The sequence below is a fragment of the Hibiscus syriacus genome, unplaced genomic scaffold (assembly GCF_006381635.1).
Source record: "Hibiscus syriacus cultivar Baekdansim isolate YM2019G1 unplaced genomic scaffold, ASM638163v2 tig00116939_pilon, whole genome shotgun sequence".
Classification (NCBI taxonomy): Eukaryota; Viridiplantae; Streptophyta; class Magnoliopsida; order Malvales; family Malvaceae; genus Hibiscus; species Hibiscus syriacus.
In genome coordinates this window covers 600,452-628,371 of record NW_024063477.1, presented here as the reverse complement: position 1 = coordinate 628,371, position 27,920 = coordinate 600,452, and the positions used below count along the sequence as shown (strand labels likewise).

Genomic DNA, 27,920 nt, shown 5'->3' with positions numbered 1-27,920 from the left:
AATGATGTTGATGATATATATATATATATATATGCTTTTGTTATATGATATGTTCCATGGTTTCTTTATATGATTTATGATATGTTTAGAATATGTCCAAGTGTTTTAGGATTTTATTTCTCAAGAAGGTACCATGGGATATTAAAAGAAATAACATTAATGAACAGTGCATAATATTACATGTTATTGTTGGGTGAAGTGTATGATAGTTTCTGTACTTATTATGTTTAGAAAAGTTAATTATGTGATTTCATGTTTTAATGTTCCATTTATGCATTATATGCCTCACTACGTCAAAGTCTTAGCGTGTGAGTGTTTCACACGTAGGTTTAGAGAAGCAAGAAGAGTAAAACTAAGCCAGTCAGGTCAGCATCTCCTTTCAGAAGATCAGATCAGAAAAGAATTAAACCGTAGGTATTTTGTTATATCGAATATTGTTGACATGTAATTAACGGTTTGACTCGTATATGCTTTGATCGTTTTTGTAAACATATAATATATACTTATGTAAATTATTGAGCTTTAAGTTCACTATAAATTAAATTATGTTTAATTACTTTTGATCAAATGTTCCATCATTTTATTTTAAATATATGTTTAAATTCAACTATCTTTTAAAAGTAAATGTTTTGAAAAGTCAATGTGACATCTCGAATTCGTATCCGGGGCGGATACGGGTTGGGGGTGTTACATACATGGTTGCTCAATTCTCCAAATCATAGTTTTAGGTAGAATCAACCAGTGTTTTGAAAACCGGACTGGACCGGCCGGTTCAACCGGGAACTGCTGCCTAGTCCAGTTGAACCGCTACTAGTGAACCGGCCGGAACCGTTGAACCGTTCGAACCGGACCGGCTGAAAACGGAAAAAACCGCCAATTTTGTTTTTTTTTAAATTAAACCAAACGACGTCGTTTGTTAAACGAGCCAAGTTGAACTCGAGTATTGCTGAGCTCAACTCAAACTTGAAAACTTTAAAAGTAATCTCAACTCGACTCAAACTCAGGAGCTAAAAATTATTAAGTTCAACTCGAACTCAAAATATAATATTGAAACTTGAACTCAAAAAAGCCTTAAACTCAAAAAAAAATTAGAAGCTCGATTGAAGCCTAAAATTCGAGCTTGATTGAAGTGAAAGAATAGTTCACTCAATGCTCACCAAAAGATTCATGATTTTTAATGTCAAATTACCTCTATTATTTATAGAAGTTAGTTGGGATGCTCTTCTATGTTTCTTAGCCATGTGAGATTGTTTTGTTCTCATATTTTTACTCTTTAGGCTTTTGAGTATGTTTCTTAGCCATGTGGGATTATTTTTTTTAAAAAAAAATTTAACCAAACAATATCATTTTGTTATGATTTTTTTAGCCCCAAATTTATTTTTTAATTATAGTTATATAATTATATTTACTATTTAATATGTTTTACCTTAAATATTATATTGTAGTTAATTTGAATCATTTTGTTTCACTTGATTTTATGGTTTTTAACTTATATATGTTATGACTTGCTTTGAATATGACTTGTGATATAAAAAATTATTTTTTATTAAATATTTTTGGTATTTTTATTTAATTTTTTAAATAATTATGACGTCGTTCGGTTCTTCCGACCGGTCGGACCGGTTCGACCGGTTGAACCAGTGAACCGGTTGCATGGCCGGTTCGCTAACCGGTCCGGTTCTGAAAACCATGTCAATCAACTGTCTATACCAGAAATTGGAGACACTAAACAACACAACCATAATGAGTTGCAATCTCCCACCATAACTACGCTTCCTTTAAGACCATACTCCAAGCTTTCCCTGAATTTTCTCCAACAGAGGCAAACAATCCTTTTCAGTGAGATTTATGGTTACTAAAGGTACCCCAAGATACCTTACAGGTATCCTACCTATCTTGAATCCATTAAAAACTTGAATTCTCTCCAAGACATTATCCACGCCACAAGCAAAAAAAATCAGTTTTTGCAGCAATCAACTTCGATCTAGACATCCCATAAAACTGCTCAAGAATACTCTTTGCTCCTAAGACAAAATCCACTAACCCATGACAAAATATGAGTAGGTCATTAGCAAAGCATAAGTGAGTTAGGAAAATCCTTTTGCACTTTGGATGATATTTGAAAATCCTCTCCTAGCAACAACATCCAGTAAGTGAGAGAGCACATTCATAATCATTACAAACATGTAGGGTGACAAGGGATCACCCTACCTCACTCCTTTCTCCCCATTGAAATACCCCACCAAATTTCCATTGAAAACCACTGAAAACTTAGAAACATTGACATAAGCCCTTATCCAACTTCTAAAGACTATAGGCAACCCTAAGGCATCAAGGACATTCATAAAACACTCTCAATTAACTGAGTCAAAGGTATTCTGCAAATCAATCTTTATGGCACACTTAAGGGAAAGACTTTCTTAAATACCCTTTCACCATCTCTTGAGCTAATAAAGTCTTGTCCACAATGTTTCTACCTTTGATGAATACAAATTGACTAGAAGATATCAGTCCCGGGAAGTATCTAACCAATATATCACAAGAATCCTTGTGATAGTTTTATAGACCACTAAACATCAAGAGATTAGGTGAAAATCCTTTCTTGAAGCTATTTTTTTTTGAAAGTATTATTTGACCAATTTTACTAAGGTTGATAAAACTGGCTAAATAATATTTTGAAAAAAAAGGATTTTCTCATATAAGGTGTTATGAAAATCATTTTCTCATTTAGTGTGAATGTTACAACGTCTCATAGAATGTATCGAAAGGCTCGACAACTTCTAGAAGATCCATGAAAAACACATTGTCTTTTGGAAAGATACAATTTGCAGGCATGCATGCAGTTTGGAGAAGTCGTCGGGTCTTCTACATGTTTTTTAGAAATCGGATATTCCGAATATCTTTTATGGGACATTATAACATTCACACTAGATGAGAAAATAATTTTTCTCACACCTTATGTGAGAAAATATTTTTAAATTTAAGCTTTTTCATATTTAGATCCATGTACGGAGTTAAGGGAGTATGTCTTGGTTTGCCGTTTAAAATGGAAAATTTATTTTGTAGTCCCTTATGAAATCATGAAATTATAAATTAGTGTAATGAAAATTTTGTACTTTGACTTTCAAAGCTTCTAATTTTCTTCTAGTCCCCATCAAAAAACTTTGGGCTTCATCTTTGTTTAAATCTTTTGAATTCAATATTTTTTTTTAAATTTGAAAATTTTCAAGTTTAATTTTTTTATAGAAATTTTAAAAGAAAAATCTAATGTGTTGGCATCATTCCCCCTATGTCAAATTAAATAAAATTACAAAAAATAAAAGAAAAGTGCAGCAAATATAAACAAGTGAAAAGCCTAAGTAAACACATTCAAATTGCAATTGTAAATCAAACCCAACATCCTATATTCCTATTCCTCATTGAAACCTATATTTATCTCAATTGTTTATGCAAAGTATACTAAATGATACAATATATATATATATATATATATTAAAAATAGTATACATATATTTAGATATTTGTAGGACTAGTTTTTCTCAGTATACTATCTCTTAGAATTAAATATCAAAATTACATCTTCCTACTATTATTTATCGAAATGATATTATTTTATTAAAATTTTAAAAAATATAATTATTGGATGTACTTTTACATACGTGTTGCTTAAACTAAAAAAAAACGAGGCTGATTGGACATGCATTTACTGATGTGGAAAAATTAGAAAAGACATGATTTTCAGAACCGGTTAATGAACCGGTCATGCTATCGGTTCACTGGTTTAACCGGTCGATCGGTTCGACCGTCAGAAGAACCAGACGACGTCATAATTATTTAAAAAATTAAATAAAAATACCAAAAATATTTAATAAAAAATAATTTTATATATCAAAAGTCATATTCAAAGCAAGTCATAATATATATAAGTTAAAAACCATAAAATCAAGTGAAACAAAATGATTCAAATTAACTACAACATAATATTTAAGGTAAAACATATTAAATAGTAAATATAATTATATAACTATAATTAAAAAATAAATTTGGGACTAAAAAAATCATAACAAAATGATATTGTTTGGTTTATTTTTTTTAAACAATCTCATATGGCTAAGAAACATAGAAGAACATCCCAAAAGTCTAAAGAATAAAAATATGATAACAAAACAATCATACATGACTAAGAAACGTAGAAGAGCATCCCAACTAACAATCATACACGCACATCTTTCCTAGATTTTAAGCAATACTTGAGTTATTCAGGATCAAAATAAAAGAAAAATAGATTAATAGAGAAAATTACACGGATTTTATCCAAATAGAAGAAACAAACAGTATATGTCGAATACACATGTTAACACGAGTACGAGTCGGTGACATGCGTGTAGATTTATCTTTAATCGGGCAATGAATGTCTGTTAAAAGGCTATGTTTTAAGAGTTGAGGGATTTGGAACGTGAAAACTAATTATCTAATTATTAAAATTTTTGAATTATTCGAATCATATTTAATAATAAAAATTTATTTAATAATTTTCGAGTTTGGATTCAAGTCGAATCAATTTTTTAATATAAATCCAATTAAAAAATTATTATTTTTTTAATTGAAACGAGAAACGAGTTTTGCTTACTAGGCAACTTGGTCCAAGTTGGCTGTGTTTGGGCTTAGAACACTACAAAGACAAATTACTTTGGGTCCTACAGACAGATAGAAATTCCGTCTTAATACAGCAAAACAAAAATTAATTAATTAATAAAGCTCACGCGCTTTCTAAAGAGCGAATATTTAAGTCTTGAGTTTAGATCTCTCTCTATCTTCCATTCTCGAATCCAAAAGAGAAAATGGCAATTAACAATGGTGGCAGCATCAACAACGATCAACAGGAATCGAGCCCTCTTCTGACCAAACAAGGTGGTGTTGGAGAAGATGAGGAGAAGAAACTAAGTGTTAACAAATCAAAGGAGGCGACGGCCGATGTGGAATCTTCGCCGGAAGTTGGTACCGGGGCTCGGTTTGGGTGGACCACCGATGGGATGCCTTTGGTCTGCAGGAGTGTTGTCGGAGAACCAATGGGACGGTCACAGTGGGATTCCTCCCTCCTTGCTTGTCTTGGCCGTAACGATGAGTTTTGCAGCAGTGACATTGAAGTTTGTAAGTTTCTTATTTTTTATTTATTTGAGATATCTCTAAATAGATCTGATAGTTTACGAATTTTTGGAATTTTAATCGTTTGAGAAATTTGGGATTTTTGCTGCGTTTAGAAGCCGAATTATAATTGCTAAGTTTGGAATTAAAGCTGTAATTCTGATTTCTCTTTGGTTATAGAGAACTTGGAATTTAGAGAGTAACGAGATAGAAAGAAAAGGAAAATCAAAAGACAATGATTTTGAAAGGATGTTCTTTAATTCCATGATCAATTACGTTCTGGTTAGTGTTATCTTTATGTGATTTCATTGATTGACTAATCCAAATCGAATATCACAAAAGTATTATGTGAGCAATCTTCCAACTCAATTTATTCCGTTCAGGACATCAAGTTTCGAATCCCTAACATTATTTAAGAAATCTAATGTCTTTTTCACTAGATCAACTTGTAGTTGGTTTACTGTTATCTTTTACACAATCTTTGTTATTCCGAGTTTCCGACTCTTTATTTGTGTCCAACTCATATTCTTATATAAGGATTATATGGACATAGAGATATGAGCATATGACTCCAATGGTTTTTCAAATGTATGCAAATCTTGAAAAAAATAAGCATGCATATGTTGGACACATATACGTATGAAGATTGAATTTGCTTCTTGATCTGAAATTGTTAATATTTTCAATTCAAACAAGTACAATTAAAATGTTCAACACATTTGTCTGTATATCTAGTTTTTTAGTTATGTAGTGCTCATCTTTGCTTTTGACTCGAATCATGATATTTTCGGCCAGGTCTACTCGGAAGCGTGGCCCCTTGTGTGCTGTATGGAAGCAATGCCGAAAGACTTGGATCTGCACCGGGGACGTTTGCAAATCACTGCTTGCCTTACTCTGGTCTTTACTTGATCGGGAATTCCTTTTTTGGCTGGAATTGTCTTGCTCCATGGTTTTCATACCCTACCCGAACCGCAATTCGTCGCAAGTTTAATCTTGAGGCAAGTAAATCTAACATCCTTTCTGATCATAACAACAAAATTTCTATGTCTGTATATCCTTGTTTGATTTGGTTTTTTGATGTTTCTAACATCCTTTGATCTATTGGAGTTTGTTGATCTCTATATTTTGTTCTTATTATGCATAGAATCAACTAGGTGAGGGCTTTCAAAGATTTATCTGTTGTGGTTTTCTTTGCTAAAAACAGGGTACATGTGAGGAACTTAACAGGTCATGTGGATGCTGTGGAAGCTGTTTGGAAGGCGAGGTGCAGCGGGAACTCTGTGAATCGGCCTGTGACTTTGCAACGCATGTTTTCTGCCATGCATGTGCTCTTTGCCAGGAAGGCCGCGAGCTTCGCCGAAGGTTGCCTCACCCGGGGCACAATGCTCAGCCTGTGCTGGTCATGATCCCTCCCGGGGAACAGACCATGAGCCGTGGTGCCTGAGTGCTTACTGCCCGTGCCCTGCCTTATATAGTGAAAGAACTCGAATAGCTTGTCTGTGCCTTGTCCATGTTTTTATCAGTGTGATGTCATACAGTGGCATAGTGTTGAAAAGTTATCTACATTGTCTAAAATCTAAAGTACTACCAGATGATTGCTAGTTGTGGTTAAACCAAATAACATACAGATTGATATATAGATTTCAAGTATTTTGTATGTATAATAATACAGTAAATGTTCTGCTTTTCCGTATATTTACAGGATTATACCTTGTATTTGATTATACCTTGTTCGAAATTGTATCAGAAAAAGACAGATTTCTTTTAAGCCTAAACAAATGAAAAGGAAATTAGACATGCAATTAGAAATGAGATAAATAAACTGCACATGATGAACAGAAAATCAATATTTCACTTTCCAGTCTACCAAATATGGGATTAACTTGTAATTAAAATGTTGAAAGCTAAACTAAAACAACTCTCTGGGAATCAAACATGAAGAAAATCGTGAACAAACGTTTTTAGCACAGGGAACAGGGGAAACTAGGTCTCGAATATCCTTACTCTCCTGGTGCAGAAACTCCTTGCTTCAGCCTCTCTCTCTTCATCTTCTTCTTCGATATCGGCTTCTTTTTTCGAGGAGGAAGAGTTTTCTGCGCATACAAGTACAGTACATAGTTCCCCACAAGGAATGTCAGCAGTAGACCCCCAACAACCAGCAGCACTATCAATCCTGGATTGAACCCTCTAGATTCAGTTTCATAAATAATATTGTTTTCCTATCAGATTAACAGAAACCGAGTTATTACGCATGTAAGTAACACAACTAGCTAGCTAATCAATACTTACCTTCAACCTGTTAAACTTTTACAAGGCCAAAGGGATAAATCATAAAACAAAAAACATTGCTACCACTTCAAAGTTGCTTACTTTTAGATGTGGTTATCAGGCTCAATTCATGTATACTTACTACAAAAAAGATTCTATAATGTAAACCAACACAAAATTACATGCGTACACACATTTCTACAAAAGATATAAATCTATCATTCTTTATTTTAAGACTTAAGCGGTGATCACAAGGCTAATGAAACCTAGAAATTTATGGATGTATGTATGAGAAATTCACTAAAACCTTCATATTTTATTTCTCCTTTTAGGTTCTTCAGTCAGAATTCAAGAGGTATGGATGAACAAAAAAAAAACCCCAAATTGATTGATCAAATCCCATATAAAGATAGTGTTGATAATTACCATGAGGTAGCAAGTAGCAACCATTAAATGACTTCTCAGAAAAAGACATTAAAAAGAGAGACAGAATAGTTTGATAAGTTTGCTTGCAATATAGAAACTGTAAAAATATCTTTAATTAAGCTAAAGAATTAGCATGCAAAAGCCTAAAAAAACGAAATCAAACTTGAAAAAGCACTAGATCGGAACAAAAAAAAGGGTAAAGAAACAAAACCAGATCTCTAAATTCGAACTGATTTGCATGGATCTCAGTGAAAAGCTACTGAAATTGGGAATTAAAGAGCTTAAAATTAAGGGATAAAAAGAAGAAGAAGAATCAAGTGATCGAATGCGTGTCTGACCTTATCGGCGAAATCAAAGTCGTCTGACATGGCTGCGAAGTGCGAACTAAACGGTGGAGCTCCTCACCACCGGGACGAATTTGGAACCAAAAAGAAAAAAAAAATCTATTTCTGGTAATGAATCCACTGTTTCGGATGTTCATCCCCCCCCCCAGTATCTAGTGTTTTATTGCTTTCTTTTTCTTACTGGATTGGACTTATAAGAAGGCCCAGTGAGTTCTATTTGACTTCCAATGAAATTTATTTATATATTGAATAAAGTACATAAATTGTCCCAATTATAGGTATTATTTTGTTAACTCATTCAATTATTAAAATTTATAAAATGATTCATTAATTATAGGATGATGTTTTGTTCAGTTTCCCGACGATGAAAAGTTATAAAATTGTCATCCGACTATTCATATGTTCCATGCTAATTAGGATATGATAAAATCATATTTTAATGATGTCTACTAGCACCTTCATTGGTTTTAAGCACTGACTCGACGACATAATGTTTTAAACACTAGCATGACAATATAATGTTAACAAATAATCGATCCACAAAATACAATTCAAACGGTTCTAAGATAATGATTTATCATATCTCAGTCGATAAGTTTACCTCTAGCTCAGATAGGCATCAAATTTTTTAACAGAAATGACGAGTTTGGAACATATGAATAGTCGAATGACTATTTTATAACTTTTAATAGTCTAAGAACTCAACAAAATAATGTTCTATAATCGGGAGATCATTTTATAACTTCTAATAGTCGAGGGAATTAACAAAACAATATCCTATATTCGGATGACCATTTATATACTTTGCCCTTATTTATTTTACTTCTTATTGATGTGAACCAAATAAATACATAAACTAGAGATTAAGTATAAACTACAAGAACAAATTATAATTCATCGGAAAAGTATAATAGAGGAGAAAGATAAATCTACAAGAACCACAATGTTGAAGGATTTAACCGAACTAGAAATATATATATATATATATATATATATATATATATATATATAACTAATGAGTTTTATATTTTGTAAATGGATCCTAATTAGGGATGGGCATGAGACTCGAATCCGACGGGTTCCGACTTGATTGGATCGGATTCGGTTTAGGGTAAAAAATATTTGACCTGACCTGACCTAGAAAAAAATATAATTTTACCTTATATATTTAGGAATAATTACAATAATACTCCTCTACATATTATTATTTTTAATTAAATCACTTTTTTTATTGAATAAAAATAATATTTTTTATTATTTGGGGTCGGGTTCAGATTTTATTTCAAAAAATCGTTCGGGTGGAGGGTATATGTTATGCGGGTCCGGTCGGATTTCGGGTGGAGGAGTCATTGTTCTCAGATCAGGTCGGGTGGACCAAAAATCCGACCCAACCCGACCCATACCCATACCCATCCCTAATCCTAACCCTATATATATATATAACCAAACATAATAAGTGGTTAAATAAATTGATAAAATATAATTAAATAATCAAACATAAAATATTTTAAATAAAAAACAAAACAGATAGTATTATAAATCAATTCATTAAATGGATGCTCATATTCATCTTTCCTAACCCTTCATCTTTTATATTCAATTATATAATGACCTTCAAGATTCATATTCATGTATCCTATAATTTTTGGAGTCATGTAAATAGTGATTATGTAAAAACTTAAGCAATAAAAGATTTTCTCTTGCTCTTATTACCAATTTCATAGTGTATAACACATTATTAGTACTATTAAATAAATTATATCTTAAGCAACACTATTATTTATTTTACCGATGATTTCTATCATGAAATTCTTTTTATATTCACTTTATTCAAAAATTTTATATTATTAATATACGTGTGTTTACGTTAAAAAATATTTTTAAATCTATAATTGATTTTTAAGTCATCCTGACACCTTCGCTTTAACTGTCTATATCTTTTAACAGCGAATTAAACTCAGTTCTTTGCGGTAAAATATATTATCCCAAATCATTTTGTTGGTTATATATTTATAAAATCAATATAGTGTGCGGATTCTTATGTTAATGTTTTATATTCTATTTTAAGAATGCATATTCATCATAATTCATATCTTCATTCCTCGCAGGCGGAAGATAATGTAGAGTAGTGGAGGTATGACCTAAAAATTTTAAAAATTATAATTTAGACCTTTAATTTTTAAAAAATAGATCTCTATAGAACTTTTAAAAATTTATATTAATTTTTAAAGTTTTTGGATATTCTTAATTAAATCCCTTCCATAAAATTTAAAAATTCTCATTAACCCTTTCAAAATTAATTTTTTTAGTTATACCCCAAATTTTTTGAAAAAAAAATGTTAATTGAATCCTTCAAAATTTTTAAAATTTTTATTTTAAACCTCTAAAACTTTTAAAATTTTAAATTGAACCTCAAACTCTATTACCAAATTCCACAGCTGATTCCGCGTATTGATGGGTAAGAAAATGTTTTATTTTGTGTTCCTTATATGTTTGTATATATAGCCATATAGAGCATTTATTTTCTATTAATGCTAAGCAATATTATTGTTTTTATTAGGATTGCCTTTTGTTTTGTGTTGGTATTTACTAAGGTAAATTTCCAAAACTTAAGTTTGGGACTGTTGATATAATTAAAAAAGTATTTATCATAAATATATGAGGCTAAGATTCATCTTGATGTAAACGTAATATTTTCTTACTTAATAAAAAATATAAAATAAGAGTCTAACAATTTCTAAAGCAGATGGTTAAAAACTCTTAGTTGATATTTCTCATTTCCCCTATGTATGGACATATACGCTTGGCTCCATGGGCCGAGATACAAATTATTTTAGATAAATTATTAAATATAGTTTAATATGTTAAGGGAAGGAGAAAAAAAAATTAAATACCCATTTTGTTGAAAAGAAGAGTAATAAAAAACTTAGATCCATATTTTTAAATTTTTGAATCCTTCTCAGTCTCTAGATTGTGGGTTCAATTCCTATTAAGAGCAAAATTCTGTGTAAAAAAAATACAAGATGAGAAGACAATCCAAAGTAATTATTTAGGGTAAATTATACATTTAGTATCTAAACTATCATTTTTGATTCATTTCAGTACCTAAAATTTTAATTTTTTTTCAAAATCATACATAACGTGTAACATCCAAATTATGGGTTAGTGACCAAATTGTAAAGTTTCATAATTTGATGACTAAAATAGAAGAATGAAATAGTTCTATGATTATTGGATACATATGATGAGGTTATTTTGTAATTGTTAAAGGAAATAAAGGGTAAAATGGTCATTTGATCATTTAAGGAATTATATACACGTGGGAAATGGGAGAAACATCCAGAGTTCTCTTCTCCTTTCTTCTTCTTCATGCGTGGGAGAGCAAGGCAAAGGTGAGAGTTTTATTAGTTGATTATGATTTGAATTTTAAGCTTGGTTTTGATCTTTAGTTGATGGATAAATATAAGGAAAGCTTGGGTTACAGTAAAAATCAAAGAATGGAGGGGTTAAGAGAGATTAAAGATTTGGAGTTTTTATATGAAACTTTGGAAAAGAATTGATAAGTAGAATTTGAAGTTAAATTTGACTTGTCAATGGTTAAATTAAGAGATTTGGAGTGATAGAATTTGATTTTGAACATATAGAAAATTTGATATGATTCTTGAATTACATATGGAAGATAGGATTTTGAGGTTTAAGATGAAATAAATGAATATAGATTGGTTTAAGTATGTGTACTAGAGTTAAGAATGAAAATGAGATGATATATGAAGTGTTGGGCTGAAAATGAAGTGATTTTCGAGCTAAAAAAATGATTTCTGGGCAAGGGGAATCGGTACCCATTCAAGGGGAACCGATACCCCTTCAAACGACACAATTCCAGAATGTCTTGAGGGAATCGATACCCCCATAGTAGGGAACCGATTCCCCCTAAAGGAAAATCTGAATATTGGTTTAATAAGTTCGTTTAAGTTGCTAGTATCCAATTACAAGGTGTAGGTATCTAATGATTGCCTCAAAATGTACATGTATGTAGATTCTACGCATAAAGCAATTCCGGAACGTTTGGCAAGTAAGATCGATCAAGGAAAGATAACAGATCGATATTGACTAGTGAGGCCAGGTGAGTGCGTACTATTAGAATATACGTATTGTGTATGTAAATTTGACTTGCGACAAGTCTGTTTCCAATATGTTGAATATATGATTGTATGATTATGTTTATATTACATGAATATGTTTAGTTGTATCACATGTTAGGTGGTATGAATTTATATGATATGTGTTATATGGCAATGATTTATGTATTATAGGAATTAGATGAGTTATATGAACCTGAGATATAAATTATAGGAGCATGAATTATGTAAAATATCAATGATTTATATGATAACAAGAGAAAGGATATAAATTACATGAGTTAGATATATATATATATATATATATATATATATATATATATATATATATATATATATATATATATAGGAATTGTATAACCAACTTATGAGATTAGATGAAAAGTGAGATAAGTTAAATAACATTGATTTATAGGGCAATATAAGAATGATATATAAATGAGGAGACATTGACAGAAGTGATTATATGAACATGTAAATAAGTTATATGGAGAGGATATATGAGCGGAAATGAACATATAATACATGAGTCATATGGTAAAGATTTATGAATCTATAGGAAAATGTTATGGGAACTATGTGATGATAAGTTATGAGAAAATATTTATATAGGTAACAAGCTATGTGATATACTTGGTGTATGAGAATCATATGAGAATAAGAGATTACAATGAGTTACATGCCAGATGAACACAAGAGAAGTGTTATAAGCTACGTGACAGATGATTATGAAATCATACGAAAAGTGAAATGTACATGTGAATATGTGAAGTGATATGAATATAATGCCCATGTTATATGATACGAGAGCTATAGGTATAGTTGGCATGCCAAGAGTCGAGGGTTTACCTATGTCTTTCGAGACATATGGACAGTTTACCTAGGTTCTTTGGGACCTATGGACAGTTTACCGAGGATCTTTATGACCTCTGGACAGTTACCGAGGATCTTTATGACCTCTGGACAGTTACCGAGGATCTTTATGACCTCTGGATAGTTACCGGGGTCTTTGTGACCTCTGGATAGGTCCTTCGGGACATTTATATGAGCTGTGGTGACAGCATAGTGGTGCACAACCTCAATAGACTCACATATCTACATTTCTCACAAGTGCACATGGGCTAATAAGAGATAACATGGAATGTAATGTATAATATATATGTGATGTATATACTTATGGTGATATGTCATGTGTTGCTTGAATTATAATGATGTTGATAAAGATAATAATATACATGGGCAATGCAATTGGAAGACAAACGAAAAGTGAAAGTAATACAAGAAGATATGTTGCGTGTGTGTATGACATGATTATATATTGTTATCATGCAATAGATACATGCATATTGAAATGTCATGATTCAATGGTATGATGCACGTTCATGAATTTATTGTTATATGTTTAATTATTACCTCACTAAGTCAACGACTTAGCGTGTGATTGTTTCACACGTAGGTTTCGAGAAGAATAAAGAGTAATGCGGAGCAAGACAGGTCAGTTCTCCTTACCAAATGTCAGATCAGAAAATGTATGTACTGTTTACAGAGTGTAGTTGGCATGTAGTCTAAAGATATAAATGGTATGAACTCTGATATCTTTTGTAAACGTTTTGAAATAATTTAAATGTTATCAAAGTTTTTAAATTACTCACTATTTTATACGAATAAATGTTTGAAAAGTCAATGTGACACTTCGGACTCGTATCCGGGTCGGATACGGGTTGGGGTGTTACATTTAATGGTATCAGAGCTAAGGTTTAGCCGATTCTCGGCATAAACCGAAGTCCAAAGTGTCATAAAAGGTGTACATGCCAACATAGATTGAAAAATTTCTGATCTGATTGTGTAAGGAGTATGTTGTCTTGCTAATAGAATAATAATAGTTTAATACAGTAGAAATCCGATCGTGATAATTTCGAAGTAAGTGAAAGATGATATTCCTGATTGTGATAGCTATTCACTTGCCCTGGCCAGGCAGGATGAAGAGCGGACACCTCAGGAAATGCCTAGTAAGATCAAAAGTTGATTTCAGAAAGCTGAAATCGTATCTGAATAATGATAGAAAGTTTTCATCGTTTGGAATCGGAAAAACGATATAGAGTTATTATGTGGATAAGATAGAATATGGTGAACAGGTGTCACCATAAGAATGTTAAAAAGATCTAAGGACGTGATGAGTACGTATAGAAGAACTCAAGGATAAGTGCATCAGTGACAAGTGTATAAGATGTATAAAGTCAGAGCTTATGAGTTTGAAACGAAGTGATAGTATTGCTCATAAACAAGAGTATGTTTATGATAAGGGTTTGCAGTTAAGATGAAAAGAGTTAGTATAGGCTAACTAGAGTATGTGATAAAAATGTACTGGAATTATAAGATTATAAGATATTGTCAGGATATGATAACCAGATCTGCAATGGATCTGGATACAGTTGCATATTTGGATCATTATAATGTGGTATAGTAAAGGAAAAGGAAGTAAGAATTTGTATATTTAAGTAAAGCTGAGGATTGATAAGAAGAGTTTGAGAATGTGTATATCGATGATCAGATTATAGGACACAGGAAGTCAGAATGTTGAGTTTAAGCAAAAGAAATTTCAGGATGTGTGAGAATAGAGGTGAAATTGATAAGTTGAGTAAGCGAATTTTAAGATAATTTCGATTTGAAAAGATGTATGTGTTTGGTTGATTAGGGTTTGTACCCTAGATTGAACATATGTTATTGACTAGCTGTCAGAGTAAAGGTGATAGAGTTATAAGATTGAAGGAAAAGATAAAGTTGAGTTAATTAATTATGATGTGAATTTGAATATGGTTGTATATTCTGAGCAGATAGCTATGATGTAGAAACTGAGATAAGTATTTGCATGGAACCTTCAGGAAGAAAAATACAAGTATAAGAATGATAAAGAATGAAGTTATGTATAGGAAATGGGTTATTAGAGTAATGAGGATGCAATGAAGATTGGTACATAAAGATGAGTATAAGTGATAAGACCAGAGTATGTGAACATGAAAGGAAATATATGATTTATGTATAAGGAATAAGGAATAAAGAAATGAAAGGGATTGATTTAAAGGATCAGATACGTAAATATGGAAGTACAGAGGACAATTTTGATATAGAAATAAGACAAGTGTGCAAGGTGATGTGAAAATATTGTTTGACTCCTTAAAGTATATGTTTAATCACAATTGAAGAAGATTTAAAGTTGTGTTTTGGTCAAATGATGACGAAATACAAGTTGGTATGGTTATAAAGTATTTAGAGAGTTATGAAGAAATAGATGGATTTATGATATAAAGTGATGAGATGAATGTTACTGTCAATGGGATGAGTGACATTATATAGAATTTTAGAAAGGTCAAAGGAAAATTGCATAATTGAATGAGAGAAAACACGACAATGGATTGGTATTACTGGTTATTGTTTATATGATAAGTAACAGAAGATGAATGTATAAATGAAAAAGATAGTTGGAAAACTAAAGGATTGAAAGTAAGTTTCTGATGATAACAAGAAAAAATAAGTCAGGGAAGCAGCATGAGAACGTTAGAAGATATGTTCTTCTCAGGATTTGCAGTGAAAATTCGAGGACGAATTTTTTTAAAAGGAGGGGAGATTTGTAACATCCCAAATTATGGGTTAGTGACCAAATTGTAAAGTTTCATAATTTGATAACTAAAATAGAAGAATGAAATAGTTCTATTATTATTGGATACATATGATGAAGGTTATTTTGTAATTGTTAAAGGAAATAAAGGGTAAAATGGTCATTTGATCATTTAAGGAATTATACACGTGGGAAATGGGAGAAACATCCAGAGTTCTCTTCTCCTTTCTTCTTCTTCATGCGTGGGAGAGCAAGGCAAAGGTGAGAGTTTTATTAGTTGATTATTATTTGAATTTTAAGCTTGGTTTTGATCTTTAGTTGATGGATAAACATAAGGAAAGCTTGGGTTACAGTAAAAATCAAAGAATGGAGGGGTTAAGAGAGATTAAAGATTTGGAGTTTTTATATGAAACTTTGGAAAAGAATTGATAAGTAGAATTTGAAGTTAAATTTGACTTGTCAATGGTTAAATTAAGAGATTTGGAGTGATAGAATTTGATTTTGAACATATAGAAAATTTGATATGATTCTTGAATTACATATGGAAGATAGGATTTTGAGGTTTAAGATGAAATAAATGAATATAGATTGGTTTAAGTATGTGTACTAGAGTTAAGAATGAAAAGGAGATGATATATGAAGTGTTGGGCTGAAAATGAAGTGATTTTCGAGCTAAAAATATGATTTCTGGGCAAGGGGAATCGGTACCCATTCAAGGGGAACCGATACCCCTTCAAACGACACAATTCCAGAATGTCTTGAGGGAATCGATACCCCCATAGTAGGGAACCGATTCCCCCTAAAGGAAAATCTGAATATTGGTTTAATAAGTTCGTTTAAGTTGCTAGTATCCAATTACAAGGTGTAGGTATCTAATGATTGCCTCAAAATGTACATGTATGTAGATTCTACGCATAAAGCAATTCCGGAACGTTTGGCAAGTAAGATCGATCAAGGAAAGATAACATATCGATATTGACTAGTGAGGCCATGTGAGTGCGTACTATTAGAATATACGTATTATGTATGGAAATTTGACTTGCGACAAGTCTGTTTCCAATATGTTGAATATATGATTGTATGATTATGTTTATATTACATGAATATGTTTAGTTGTATCACATGTTAGGTGGTATGAATTTATATGATATGTGTTATATGGCAATGATTTATGTATTATAGGAATTAGATGAGTTATATGAACCTGAGATATAAATTATAGGAGCATGAATTATGTAAAATAGCAATGATTTATATGATAACAAGAGAAAGGATATAAATTACATGAGTTAGATATATATATATAGGAATTGTATAACCAACTTATGAGATTAGATGAAAAATGAGATAAGTTAAATAACATTGATTTATAGGGCAATATAAGAATGATATATAAATGAGGAGACATTGACAGAAGTGATTATATGAACATGTAAATAAGTTATATGGAGTGGATATATGAGCGGAAATGAACATATAATACATGAGTCATATGGTAAAGATTTATGAATCTATAGGAAAATGTTATGGGAACTATGTGATGATAAGTTATGAGAAAATATTTATATAGGTAACAAGCTATGTGATATACTTGGTGTATGAGAATCATATGAGAATAAGAGATGACAATGAGTTACATGCCAGATGAACACAAGAGAAGTGTTATAAGCTACGTGACAGATGATTATGAAATCATACGAAAAGTGAAATGTACATGTGAATATGTGAAGTGATATGAATATAATGCTCATGTTATATGATACGAGAGCTATAGGTATAGTTGGCATGCCAAGAGTCGAGGGTTTACCTATGTCTTTCGAGACATATGGACAGTTTACCTAGGTTCTTCGGGACCTATGGACAGTTTACCGAGGATCTTTATGACCTCTGGACAGTTACCGAGGATCTTTATGACCTCTGGACAGTTACCGAGGATCTTTATGACCTCTGGATAGTTACCGGGGTCTTTGTGACCTCTGGATAGGTCCTTCTGGACATTTATATGAGCTGTGGTGACAGCATAGTGGTGCACAACCTCAATAGACTCACATATCTACATTTCTCACAAGTGCACATGGGCTAATAAGAGATAACATGGAATGTAATGTATAAGATATATGTGATGTATATACTTATGGTGATATGTCATGTGTTGCTTGAATTATAATGATGTTGATAAAGATAATAATATACATGGGCAATGCAATTGGAAGACAAACAAGAAAGTGTATGAATTATTATATATATTGTTATCATGCAATAGATACATGCATATTGAAATGTCATGATTCAATGGTATGAATGCACGTTCATGAATTTATTGTTATATGTTTAATTATTGCCTCACTAAGTCAACGACTTAGCGTGTGATTGTTTCACACGTAGGTTTCGAGAAGAATAAAGAGTAATGCGGAGCAAGACAGGTCAGTTCTCCTTACCAAATGTCAGATCAGAAAATGTATGTACTGTTTACAGAGTGTAGTTGGCATGTAGTCTAAAGATATAAATGGTATGAACTCTGATATCTGTTGTAAACGTTTTGAAATAATTTAAATGTTATCAAAGTTTTTAAATTACTCACTATTTTATACGAATAAATGTTTGAAAAGTCAATGTGACACTTCGGACTCGTATCCGGGTCGGATACGGGTTGGGGGTGTTACATAACGTTTAGTTTTTGTTTCGTTTAGTACCTCGCCGTTAAAAACATAACGGGTGATAGGCACGTGACACCTTTTTTATGGATAAATTGTATCATTCATCACTCAACTATCTTCTCACTCCTATTTTGGTCATTAAAGTTTAATTTTTTTAATTTAATTACTTAACTTTCAAATTACTCCTAATTTAATCACTCTAACTTTCAAATTTTTTTATTTTTAATTATATATTAATAAAATAATAATAGGAGTGAGAAGATTAAAATAGGAGCAATTTGAAAGTTGAGTAGTTAAATTGAATTTTTTTAAATTTTAACACCAAAATAGGAGTGAGAAGATAGTTAAGTGATGAATGATGTAATTTACCCATAAAATTGCAGTACAATTAAGTTTTTAATGGTTGGATACTAAAATGAAACAATAACTAAATATTAAGTGTGATTTTGCAAAAAATTAAATGTTTAGGTACTAAAAAGACCAACATTGATAGTTGCGTAATTTATTACAAACAAAATAAGGAAACGGAACGGTTTTGGTCTAGCGTTTTGGACTGTATAAGCAAGGAACTTATTAAATCTATTACAAATTTCTAGCATTTTAGGACATTTAGTTTAGTAGTATGATTCTTACTTAAGTGTGAGAGTTCCTGAGTTCAATTATCGGAATGCCCCTTTGGGTTTTTTTATTATTATATTTTTGTGTCTAATAGTTATTCTAGAAGGCTTTTGATGCTTCTCTTTGGCAAGTTCCTTTTTTTGGTTGATACTAGGGTTATTTAATGAGGTGAGTTGTTCGAATCCGATATGGTTAAAACTCGATTAAAGCAAAGACCAACTCGACTCGATAAGTTCGCGAGCAATTCGATAATTTTTTAATAGTTTGATAATTACAAGCAATAATGAATAGAGTGAAGAGATGTTAATTTCCTTATTTTTAGTACTGATTATGTACTGTTTAACATATTTTTCTTCTCAAGAATGTTTTTAATATGTTAATTTGATTTATTTGTGAATTGTTACATAAATTTTAATATGTTAGTTGGTGCATTTGTGGATTGTTATTTTGAAGTTTAGACTTTGAAATTACTTCATACACTCTTTGATAATTTTTTTAGTTAAATTTGTTAATTTATGTTTATATTAAACTTTAAATTTGTATATTTTACCTATATTTGAAAAACAAGGTAAAATTTTTAGTGAGTTTAACGAGCAACGAGCTTAATGAGCAACAAGTCGAGCAATGAGCTTAACGAGAAACAAGTCTAGTTGAACAAGAAGTTTTTGTAACAAGCACAAGTCGAACAACAAATTTTTCTAACAAGAACAAATCGAACACTATCCAACTTGCAATCACCTCGCACGATAAGCCTCCTAGTTGATTCAGTGGGTAGTTGCATGCGAACATAAAACTGGTTTTTCAAGTGATATAAATACTCAAAGAACAATACGGTGGTATTATATCACATGGCTGATCAGCAGCAATTGGCAAAACCTAATAGAACATACACAAGTCGCACTTTCCTTCCACACTAACATGATCACTTGTATTTGAGTTTGGCTCAAAATTTTGTTTCCATGAGAAACTAGAAGATATATTCAGTAATAGGGTAGGTTCATCATACCTCTGTTTGAATTCTTATTTTGTAACATCTTGTTTCCATGAGAAACCAGAAGATATAATAATCTTATTCCAAATAAGTACTTCGATTAACATTTGACATTAAAGACAAGACCCAGAAATACAACATTAAAAAGCAATATCGATTCTTATCAAAGGAAAAACCCGTCCTCGCGCTGTTTGCCGGCAAAGATGAGGCTTTGTTGGTCGGGAGGGATCAGGGGTTGAAAAGTAATCTAACATTCCCTTATTTGTTTTCTGCAAATTTGTTAACCAATGTCTGATTTTGTTGGGGGCAAATGTCTATATATATATATACAAGAATGGTAAACCATAATATAAGTCATTATTTCTCCTTATCCTCGGCCATAGCCGCGCCTTTGCAGATCGGACATGTATTCTTCATTGACAACCACTTCTTGATACAGGGAACATGGTAATCATGTCCACACGTCTTTAACGCCCCAACTTCATCCAAGTCCTTGTATTCCTCCTGTGAATTACAAAGCTTTGTCAGATATTCGAACTTCCCATTCGAGTTTTATAAAATCAAAGCACAGACTGTAAGTTGCCGAGTGGTGGCCGGTTCCACATGATCTGAGTTATTTATGTTTCAAACATGATAAAAGTTCTTACCAGGCAGATCACACAAGAGCTCTCATCCTGGATTTGATCTGAACAGTAAATTGTTTCCGTCAAGCACTTGGATATCGAGTCGTCGGACAAACCTGTGTTAACACTCCCAATCCTTTCCCCTAATGCAAGTAGTTCCTAATCAAGCGTATCAAACAGGGTCATTTAGAGCAAAACACAAATAAGAATGAAATAACACCTTAATAGAGAAGGGAAATATGTACATACCTCGTAAGACATGTTGTCTATGTCTAGCCTCATATATCTATGTTGGTCGAACATATTTCTAGATCCGGAAAAGGCTGGGTGGTCCGCAATCATAAAACCCTGCAGAATGATAAACAAATTACAACATTCAGCTAATGACTCGTTAAATCAGGAAAGTTACTTGGCAAGCTGATGATCAAATAGAATTTTTCCCGTCTCTCACGGGAAACACTTGATCTGAAAATTTGGCTAGATTAGAAGTCGGCCTGGTCAACAGAACAGGCCGCTATCAATCAACAAAGGACACTTATGATGCAATCAAAGCAAAAAAATAAAAATAAAAATTGCAACACCGTGAAAGAGTCCAGAACTCATTTACTTCACAAGCACTAAATACCTCAGATGAGAATCGTTCATGGAAAGCCGCATCATCAGCAGGAGGTCGATATCTGTCATTAAATACCCTCGACCTTCCAATCCTGTCATTATTACGCCATGTTATAGCTGATAATGGTCGAGGATGTCTGGAGGAATAACTTCCAGCAACAATTTGAATCCCCTCATCTGGGGGTCCCGCATGTCCTAATTGCACACTGCTGGAAGAAGCCCTAAAAGCTGGGGTAGATCTATGAGAATAGTTTGTGCGAATACCCCTTACAGATTGTGTTGAGCTGCCATGGAAACTCTGAGGAAGAATGGGATTTCTACCCGAAATGAAATCATGCTGAAGCCCCTCAACCTCTACAGAAGAATTCATAGCACTGCTACCACCGAGAAAGTGGTTTGTCTCATGATTAAAAACACCTGGATCTGCAACTCACCGATAACAGACTAAGAAGTGATGGGGAACTTAAAACATAACTGAGAAATATTTGACCAACTTACCCGAAGCTTGAATACTTCCATGAATAGGAGACATTCTCAAATGGCCCCATTCCCATTCCCTTGACAAAGCATTAGAGCTTTGACCAGCGAGATCCACTGAGCTAGAGCGGTCAACTGGTTGGCTAGTAGAATAGTTAGTGTAAGAAGGATTGCTTGATAAATGGTTCCTAACTTGGTTGGATTCAAGATTAAGTGCTGGACGGCTTCTCACATTCCTCATAGAACCTTCACCCCTAATTGAAAGGCTATTGCCTCTATAACTCGGGAGCATGGCAACATGATCCAAGTGCATTTGCTGAGGATCTTCATTAGGTTTTTCTTGCCATAAGTCGGATGATAGAGGAAGATCAGATGAACTTCCAGCTCCAACATATCTGCTTGAACTGCCCCTTTCACAGAATGACGGGACTCCAGGGCTTTTGCGCTTGTGAGGCCCTCTACCACCACCCATTGTTAGATCAACAAAACCACCCTCAATTCCATGGAGAGAATGCCTATCATAATTGGAAGAAAAAGCATGACGCATATAGTTATCAGGGGTTGCACCAAATGCTCCGGGGGCTGATGGATGCAGAATAAGATCATGGGATGGGCCTGAAGCATCAGATTGCGGAGCTTCAACATGGTGGCTTGACGTAGCATAACCACTGGACCTAGGGACAGGATTCCAATGAGGAGAAACATGCACTGCATCGACAGACATATTTTCCACAGGACAGAAGGAGCCATGTTCTGTAGTACTTGCCCTCACTGCCAAGCAAAACAAAAAGGAATCAATAGCCATTAGAACAAAAGCTAGTGTACAAATAAGGATCAGTTACAACACAAAAGACAACATAACTCAAAAGCCAAAATCTAGGCCCAACTTTCAAGATATGAGAGATATGACAAGTCCAACCTCAACCTGCCTAGCAAACAAGTTTCATCATAGTGTAAATAATTATCTATTTTTCATCAGCATCAAATGTATCCTCTTAAAAATAAAAGGCAAAAGTTAATGCATTAAAATAACGATACCAAGATTTGCATAAGGTTGGTCCGAATGCATATGATTCCAGCCCTGCTCATTTTCACCCTCAAACATTTGGGAGGTGTCAATTATGTGTCTATGCCCCATAACCAAATCCCTTCCAAGTTATATTCTAGAAGAAAAGTCAACCTACAAAAAAAGAAAAATCAAAGATAAAAAGAAATGAAGTAAAATTAACTAATATCTAATAATCCAAAAAAAAGGGATGCACTTAGTATTTGCATGTCATTTAATCAACATATTGCATTTACAAGATTCATTTCTTATAAAGAATTTCCAGAGCTCTGAAGAAATCTAAATTTCTGTCAACAAATACAATAATACTTGGGATATATTTGTCTGCAGAAAAATGCAAACAAAAGCAACTCCAAGAATCACATCTTCTAGTTGGCACCAGCAGAAATATATTGAGTATTAAGGCACCTTTGTTTTTTTGTAACACCAAGTGCTTGTTCTTTTAAAAGAAATGACTATTCGAACACATTATAAAAAATTTAGAAAGACATGAGGTTACAAGCAGCGATAACAATAGAACTATAGGCATAAGCTCTCTATATATTGCAGTGCAGACGCACCAGCAGACAAAGTCAGCCATAAACATACATGCACATGCTCAAATTGGTATGTAAAAAGGACATCTCAAGTAGAATTTTAACAACTACAATAGCTTTTGGCTTTGACCCACTTAATCAAAACTGTGCATTAATAGGTCAACGGAATCACGTATGGACTGGTTCCTAGGAATAGGAAAAATGGATGCTGGTGCAAAAGCCCTCATCACTTAGAGCGATTTTCACAGTAGGCTCTCACAAATAGGAAGTCAACAACCCTAAATACCCAGTTTCCCAACTATGGTCTTCTTAAAAACTGGCATGCTAGCCATAGTCCCACCTCTTCCTTTTATCAGCTCCTTATATATTGCCTCTCTCCATAAAATTAGAGAGAGCATCCTCCATATTCTGGGGCAAGAAACAAAGAGGGAAAAAGTGAAGGCAAAATAAGGAACACTGGAGTAGCAATTAAATAGAGACTTTAAATTGGATGTCAATACTAACCCTTTAAGCCCAACACAAAGTACCTTAGGTTCAGACGTGAAGGTGAAGCACTAGTAGAAGCAGGATTACTCATCAGGAAATCACCTGGAACTGATTTATAGAGCTAATAGCAGATGGAAGGAATGAAAATGGTCATCACTTAACCAAATAGGGCTGGACAGTTCATAGCCAAAGCAACAGCAGAAGAAAAATGCCTTTCACTCCAATTATGAAATTAATAGAAATAATTTTAAGAAGAAAATATTATCCTTTTTTAGTTCAACAAAAGAAAAAATATTAATAAAGGAAATAAACTCTCCTTGATATTGAGCTTCCACTTTTTAAGGGAGGAACAGAACCTATCTACGTTGAAGATAAGTTAGAAGAAAACAAATGCATAGAGATTGAACCCTGTCCAAACAAATGAAGATTTTAACTTAAAAATAAGCAGTAAACTTTTAAGGAAAAAGTTTAAAACATGGAGCAGTAATAAGTATAAAAAGAAAGCATCCTTGGAGATTTGAGGAAAAATAGAAGAGAAGCTACAATTTTGTAAATATTCACCAACATAAGGAATAACAATCAAAATTCATGTGGGTGTATCAATTGTTTCTTAAGCAAGCACATATAGTCTGCTGCAATTACCTATTTTTATCCTAAAAAAATCATTTAAAGAATAGCTTTATAAAAAGAAATTAAATGTATCATCTAAGACCAAACGTTATATATTTTTTCTTAAAAAAGGAAAATAACAAAAGAGGAAATAGTAAGAAATCAGGTATATCTACAAAATAATTGTAGAGGAGACGGCTACCATTCCTGATGTAAGATCCCATCTACCAAAAGCATAGATGGCTTCAATATCAAGGTTTTGATTGATTCCTACAATACCTTTTTTACCATGTAAAAAATTTGACGTAGAGATGTTGATACAAGATTATATCTCATAGGAACATTATTGTGCCTCACACCGGATTTCTGACAACTTCCAAGGTCAAAGGATTAGGTGAGCACGGATAAAAAATATATATTACGTATTTCTATTAGAATGCAAGCCTCAATTTTCCTAAGTTCAGTGACATACAAAAAGTTTCCCATCAGTTTAAGGACATGTTTTCCAATTGTTGAATGATTCACCATGAAGCTTTAAGAAAAACAAATCAAGATGATGATTTTAACCTCACAATATGGAAGCTTAAGAAACATGTAAATAAAAGAGATGGTAACAGTAAGAGGAAAGCCTAACATACAACCAGGAAAAGTCCCACAAACCCAACTCCATTTATTTGATGTCGAGTTACAGGAAAACCATATCAGCCACATGAGTGGTTCAAGCAGAACTTAATAATAATTCAGCTCCTTGTCAACAGTTCACAGCCATGCATCTTGACAGCAACAACGGTCAAGTGTTGACCTAATTAAATCATTGCATCCAAGTACATATTGACCCTCCACCTCAATAAAATTTGAAAACCTGAAGCTATAAGGCTATTATATAATCACCAAAATCCCAGTCTTGTTTGCATAGTCATACCTCCTCCCAGGAATATAGAGCATGATCTCAGCGCCTAGATATTTTTAAGCACATATTTCTACTACATCGACCATATACAAGAAATGTCAATCCCAACTACATGACTATGGTCATCATCCAAGCATCCAATTTTACACCATAAGAGGCCATATGACATTAATTAGCACCACCAAATAAGGCTCCACAAAAAACTACATTTCCAGGATTGCCAAGAAGAGAACACAAAGCTCAATGTTTTCAGCTAATCCATCATCATGCCCTACACTTTAAATCAATCTTTCAGAAAAAACTGTAGACTGGGTGACTGCCAAAACTGTAACAGCCATGAAGATGCCCTGGATTTCTTAGGGATTCTTACAAAGATGACCCTGGGGTTCTTAGGAATTTTTACGGAGATGCCCCTGGGGTTCTTAGGTATTCTTAGGTCATTACATCTTCTTAGAACTGCAAACTACGATAGAAGAAGATATTATTCACAATTCCTCAACCTCAACCCCACTCCCTAAACCTCCTTTGGCACTCTACACCAAGCACTAGCAAGCTAACACATAACACCAAATATGAAGGACTTAAGATCATAGCATCACTATCACCATTAGGTTTTAGTTTTCTTTTAATCATTTTTTATGAAATCTCCAGTCAAGGGAGAATAAGGAACTTTATGTAAAGTGGATATTCAACGAGGTCAAAGAGTTCTGCTAATTAGAGTGGCAGCTCTAATACCATTTACTTGCTCTTTGTATGAAGGCCAACTTATAACACTACGTGAGTGCTCATGATTTTAATAAGACATAGAAATCTTTCCTTCAGTTTCCGATCAACAAAGCTCCCCTGCAACAACATTTGAGATAAGAAAATAGAAAGCAGAAATGGCACAACTAAATGATTTACCAGCTATAGTAACCTATTTATGGTTCATTTAAAGGGATGCTTAAATATATGTCAAAACCTTTTGCAGCTAAGCCAACACATTGATAAAAGCCTGGAGAATTAAGAAGGGAAATATAACTGAAGATGATGGTGCTGCATTCTGCAAGACATGATGAAGAAGAAGATAATAGAAAGAGGAATTAATAATTACTGACAGATATTGACACATTTCACCCAGAAGCAGACGGCTAGAACAAGTCTCAATGTATAACTTCTAATTAACTACTTCCAAAAAGCATTCTTCGAGAAAGGGGATAATAGGAAACCTCGTACCTTCAGATATAGATGGGTTACTGTTCAAAAACTGGCATACTAGTTAGTGTTAATGCTCAAGGTCAAACTCAGGATGTGGGGCAAGAATGAAACACCAAGTCCCTAACCTGCATAAATAAAAAGATCTAAGCCTAGTTGTTGCTATTGCGATCAAGAAACTCAAACACCCTAGCTATTAAAGCATCTTGTCTAAGAAGCAGTTACTAGGCATGCTAGAAACTTTAAGTAATTAAAATATGAACTGGCATCTGAACCTCAAATAAAAAAAATGAAAGTCAATTTACAGCATCCCAAGGGAGCACATTATGATAATCATTTTCCATTTTTCCATTTCCTTCAGAAATTAATTCTTTAAACAAACACTGACAACAACAACAAGACTCGGGAAATAATACGCCACAATGCCCATTTTGTTCCCTTATCTGTTGGAATGAACTCAATGCAGGACGTAATATATATATATATATACTAAGTAACTATTTCATATGTCACAGAATTCCCGTTGAAAAACAAGAATATTTGAGCTCGTATCAGTTTTAAAACCTTTTAATCGCGATTCACAGAACAATCTCTAGAAGAAATCAATCAATTATATGGAAACATAACATTGAATTAAACAGAGCTCAAATATCTAACATCAACAAACCCTCTTGGTTTTAGCTACAAGCCTACAACGACCGCATCAAGATAAAAAATTGCTGGTCATATCTTAAGTCAAGTCAATGGGATTATCAACAACGAAATATCTTATGCTGATGATCATCGTGTCCATGATCGCAACTAAGAAACCAATTTTAACTGGATTTAAAAAAAAAACATCTCTAGCAAATACAGATTTTAACAGAGAATCTAAGCATGATTAACACCAGCACAACCTGAAACCATTATAGATTATCAAATATCAAGCACAATCAAGATCAAACATTAAAGTAACCAAAATAACTCAGATAAACATATTTCTTTCATGATTAAAGTGGGTTAAAAAAGAATTAACTAACAAAAATTATCAACCAAAATAAAAAAAAATTAAACAAAGAAAAAATAGAAGAGAGGTAAAGGAAATCGTACCTCGATACGGATGAAAATCTGCGAGAAAATTATTAGAAATATATTTTAAAATTAGAAGGAAAACAAAAAACAATGGTGAAAGATTATTTTGGGAGAAGGAAGAAAAGCAAA

The 27,920-nt window shown here is 32.8% G+C and overlaps 3 protein-coding genes across 6 annotated transcripts; 1 reads left to right on the top strand and 2 right to left on the bottom strand.

Annotated features, from left to right (window-relative positions):
• On the bottom strand, positions 1–27,920 carry LOC120188157 (E3 ubiquitin-protein ligase MBR2-like). 4 transcript variants are annotated; one of them, XM_039191672.1, is made up of 11 exons: positions 27,810–27,920; positions 26,742–26,848; positions 26,488–26,568; positions 26,262–26,369; positions 22,958–23,099; positions 21,941–22,690; positions 21,453–21,865; positions 21,077–21,175; positions 20,852–20,986; positions 20,526–20,708; positions 1–34 (listed from the first exon to the last, which is right to left on the bottom strand). In XM_039191672.1, exons 5-10 carry the CDS (start codon positions 23,055–23,057, stop codon positions 20,562–20,564), a joined length of 1,644 nt encoding a protein of 547 aa, XP_039047603.1. In that variant the 5' UTR covers positions 23,058–23,099; positions 26,262–26,369; positions 26,488–26,568; positions 26,742–26,848; positions 27,810–27,920; the 3' UTR covers positions 1–34; positions 20,526–20,561. The 4 variants fall into 4 exon arrangements, with proteins under 4 accessions (XP_039047603.1, XP_039047602.1, XP_039047601.1 ...); XM_039191671.1 differs by lacking the exon at positions 26,488–26,568; XM_039191670.1 differs by lacking the exons at positions 26,262–26,369; positions 26,488–26,568.
• Positions 4,775–6,695, top strand: LOC120188159 (cell number regulator 8-like). The gene is made up of 3 exons (XM_039191674.1): positions 4,775–5,151; positions 5,941–6,143; positions 6,350–6,695. The coding sequence occupies exons 1-3, from the start codon at positions 4,842–4,844 to the stop codon at positions 6,587–6,589; spliced, it is 753 nt and encodes a 250-aa protein (XP_039047605.1). The 5' UTR covers positions 4,775–4,841; the 3' UTR covers positions 6,590–6,695.
• On the bottom strand, positions 6,948–8,329 carry LOC120188160 (DNA-binding protein S1FA-like). Its single transcript, XM_039191675.1, has 2 exons — positions 8,178–8,329; positions 6,948–7,364 (listed from the first exon to the last, which is right to left on the bottom strand). Exons 1-2 carry the CDS (start codon positions 8,205–8,207, stop codon positions 7,146–7,148), a joined length of 249 nt encoding a protein of 82 aa, XP_039047606.1. The 5' UTR covers positions 8,208–8,329; the 3' UTR covers positions 6,948–7,145.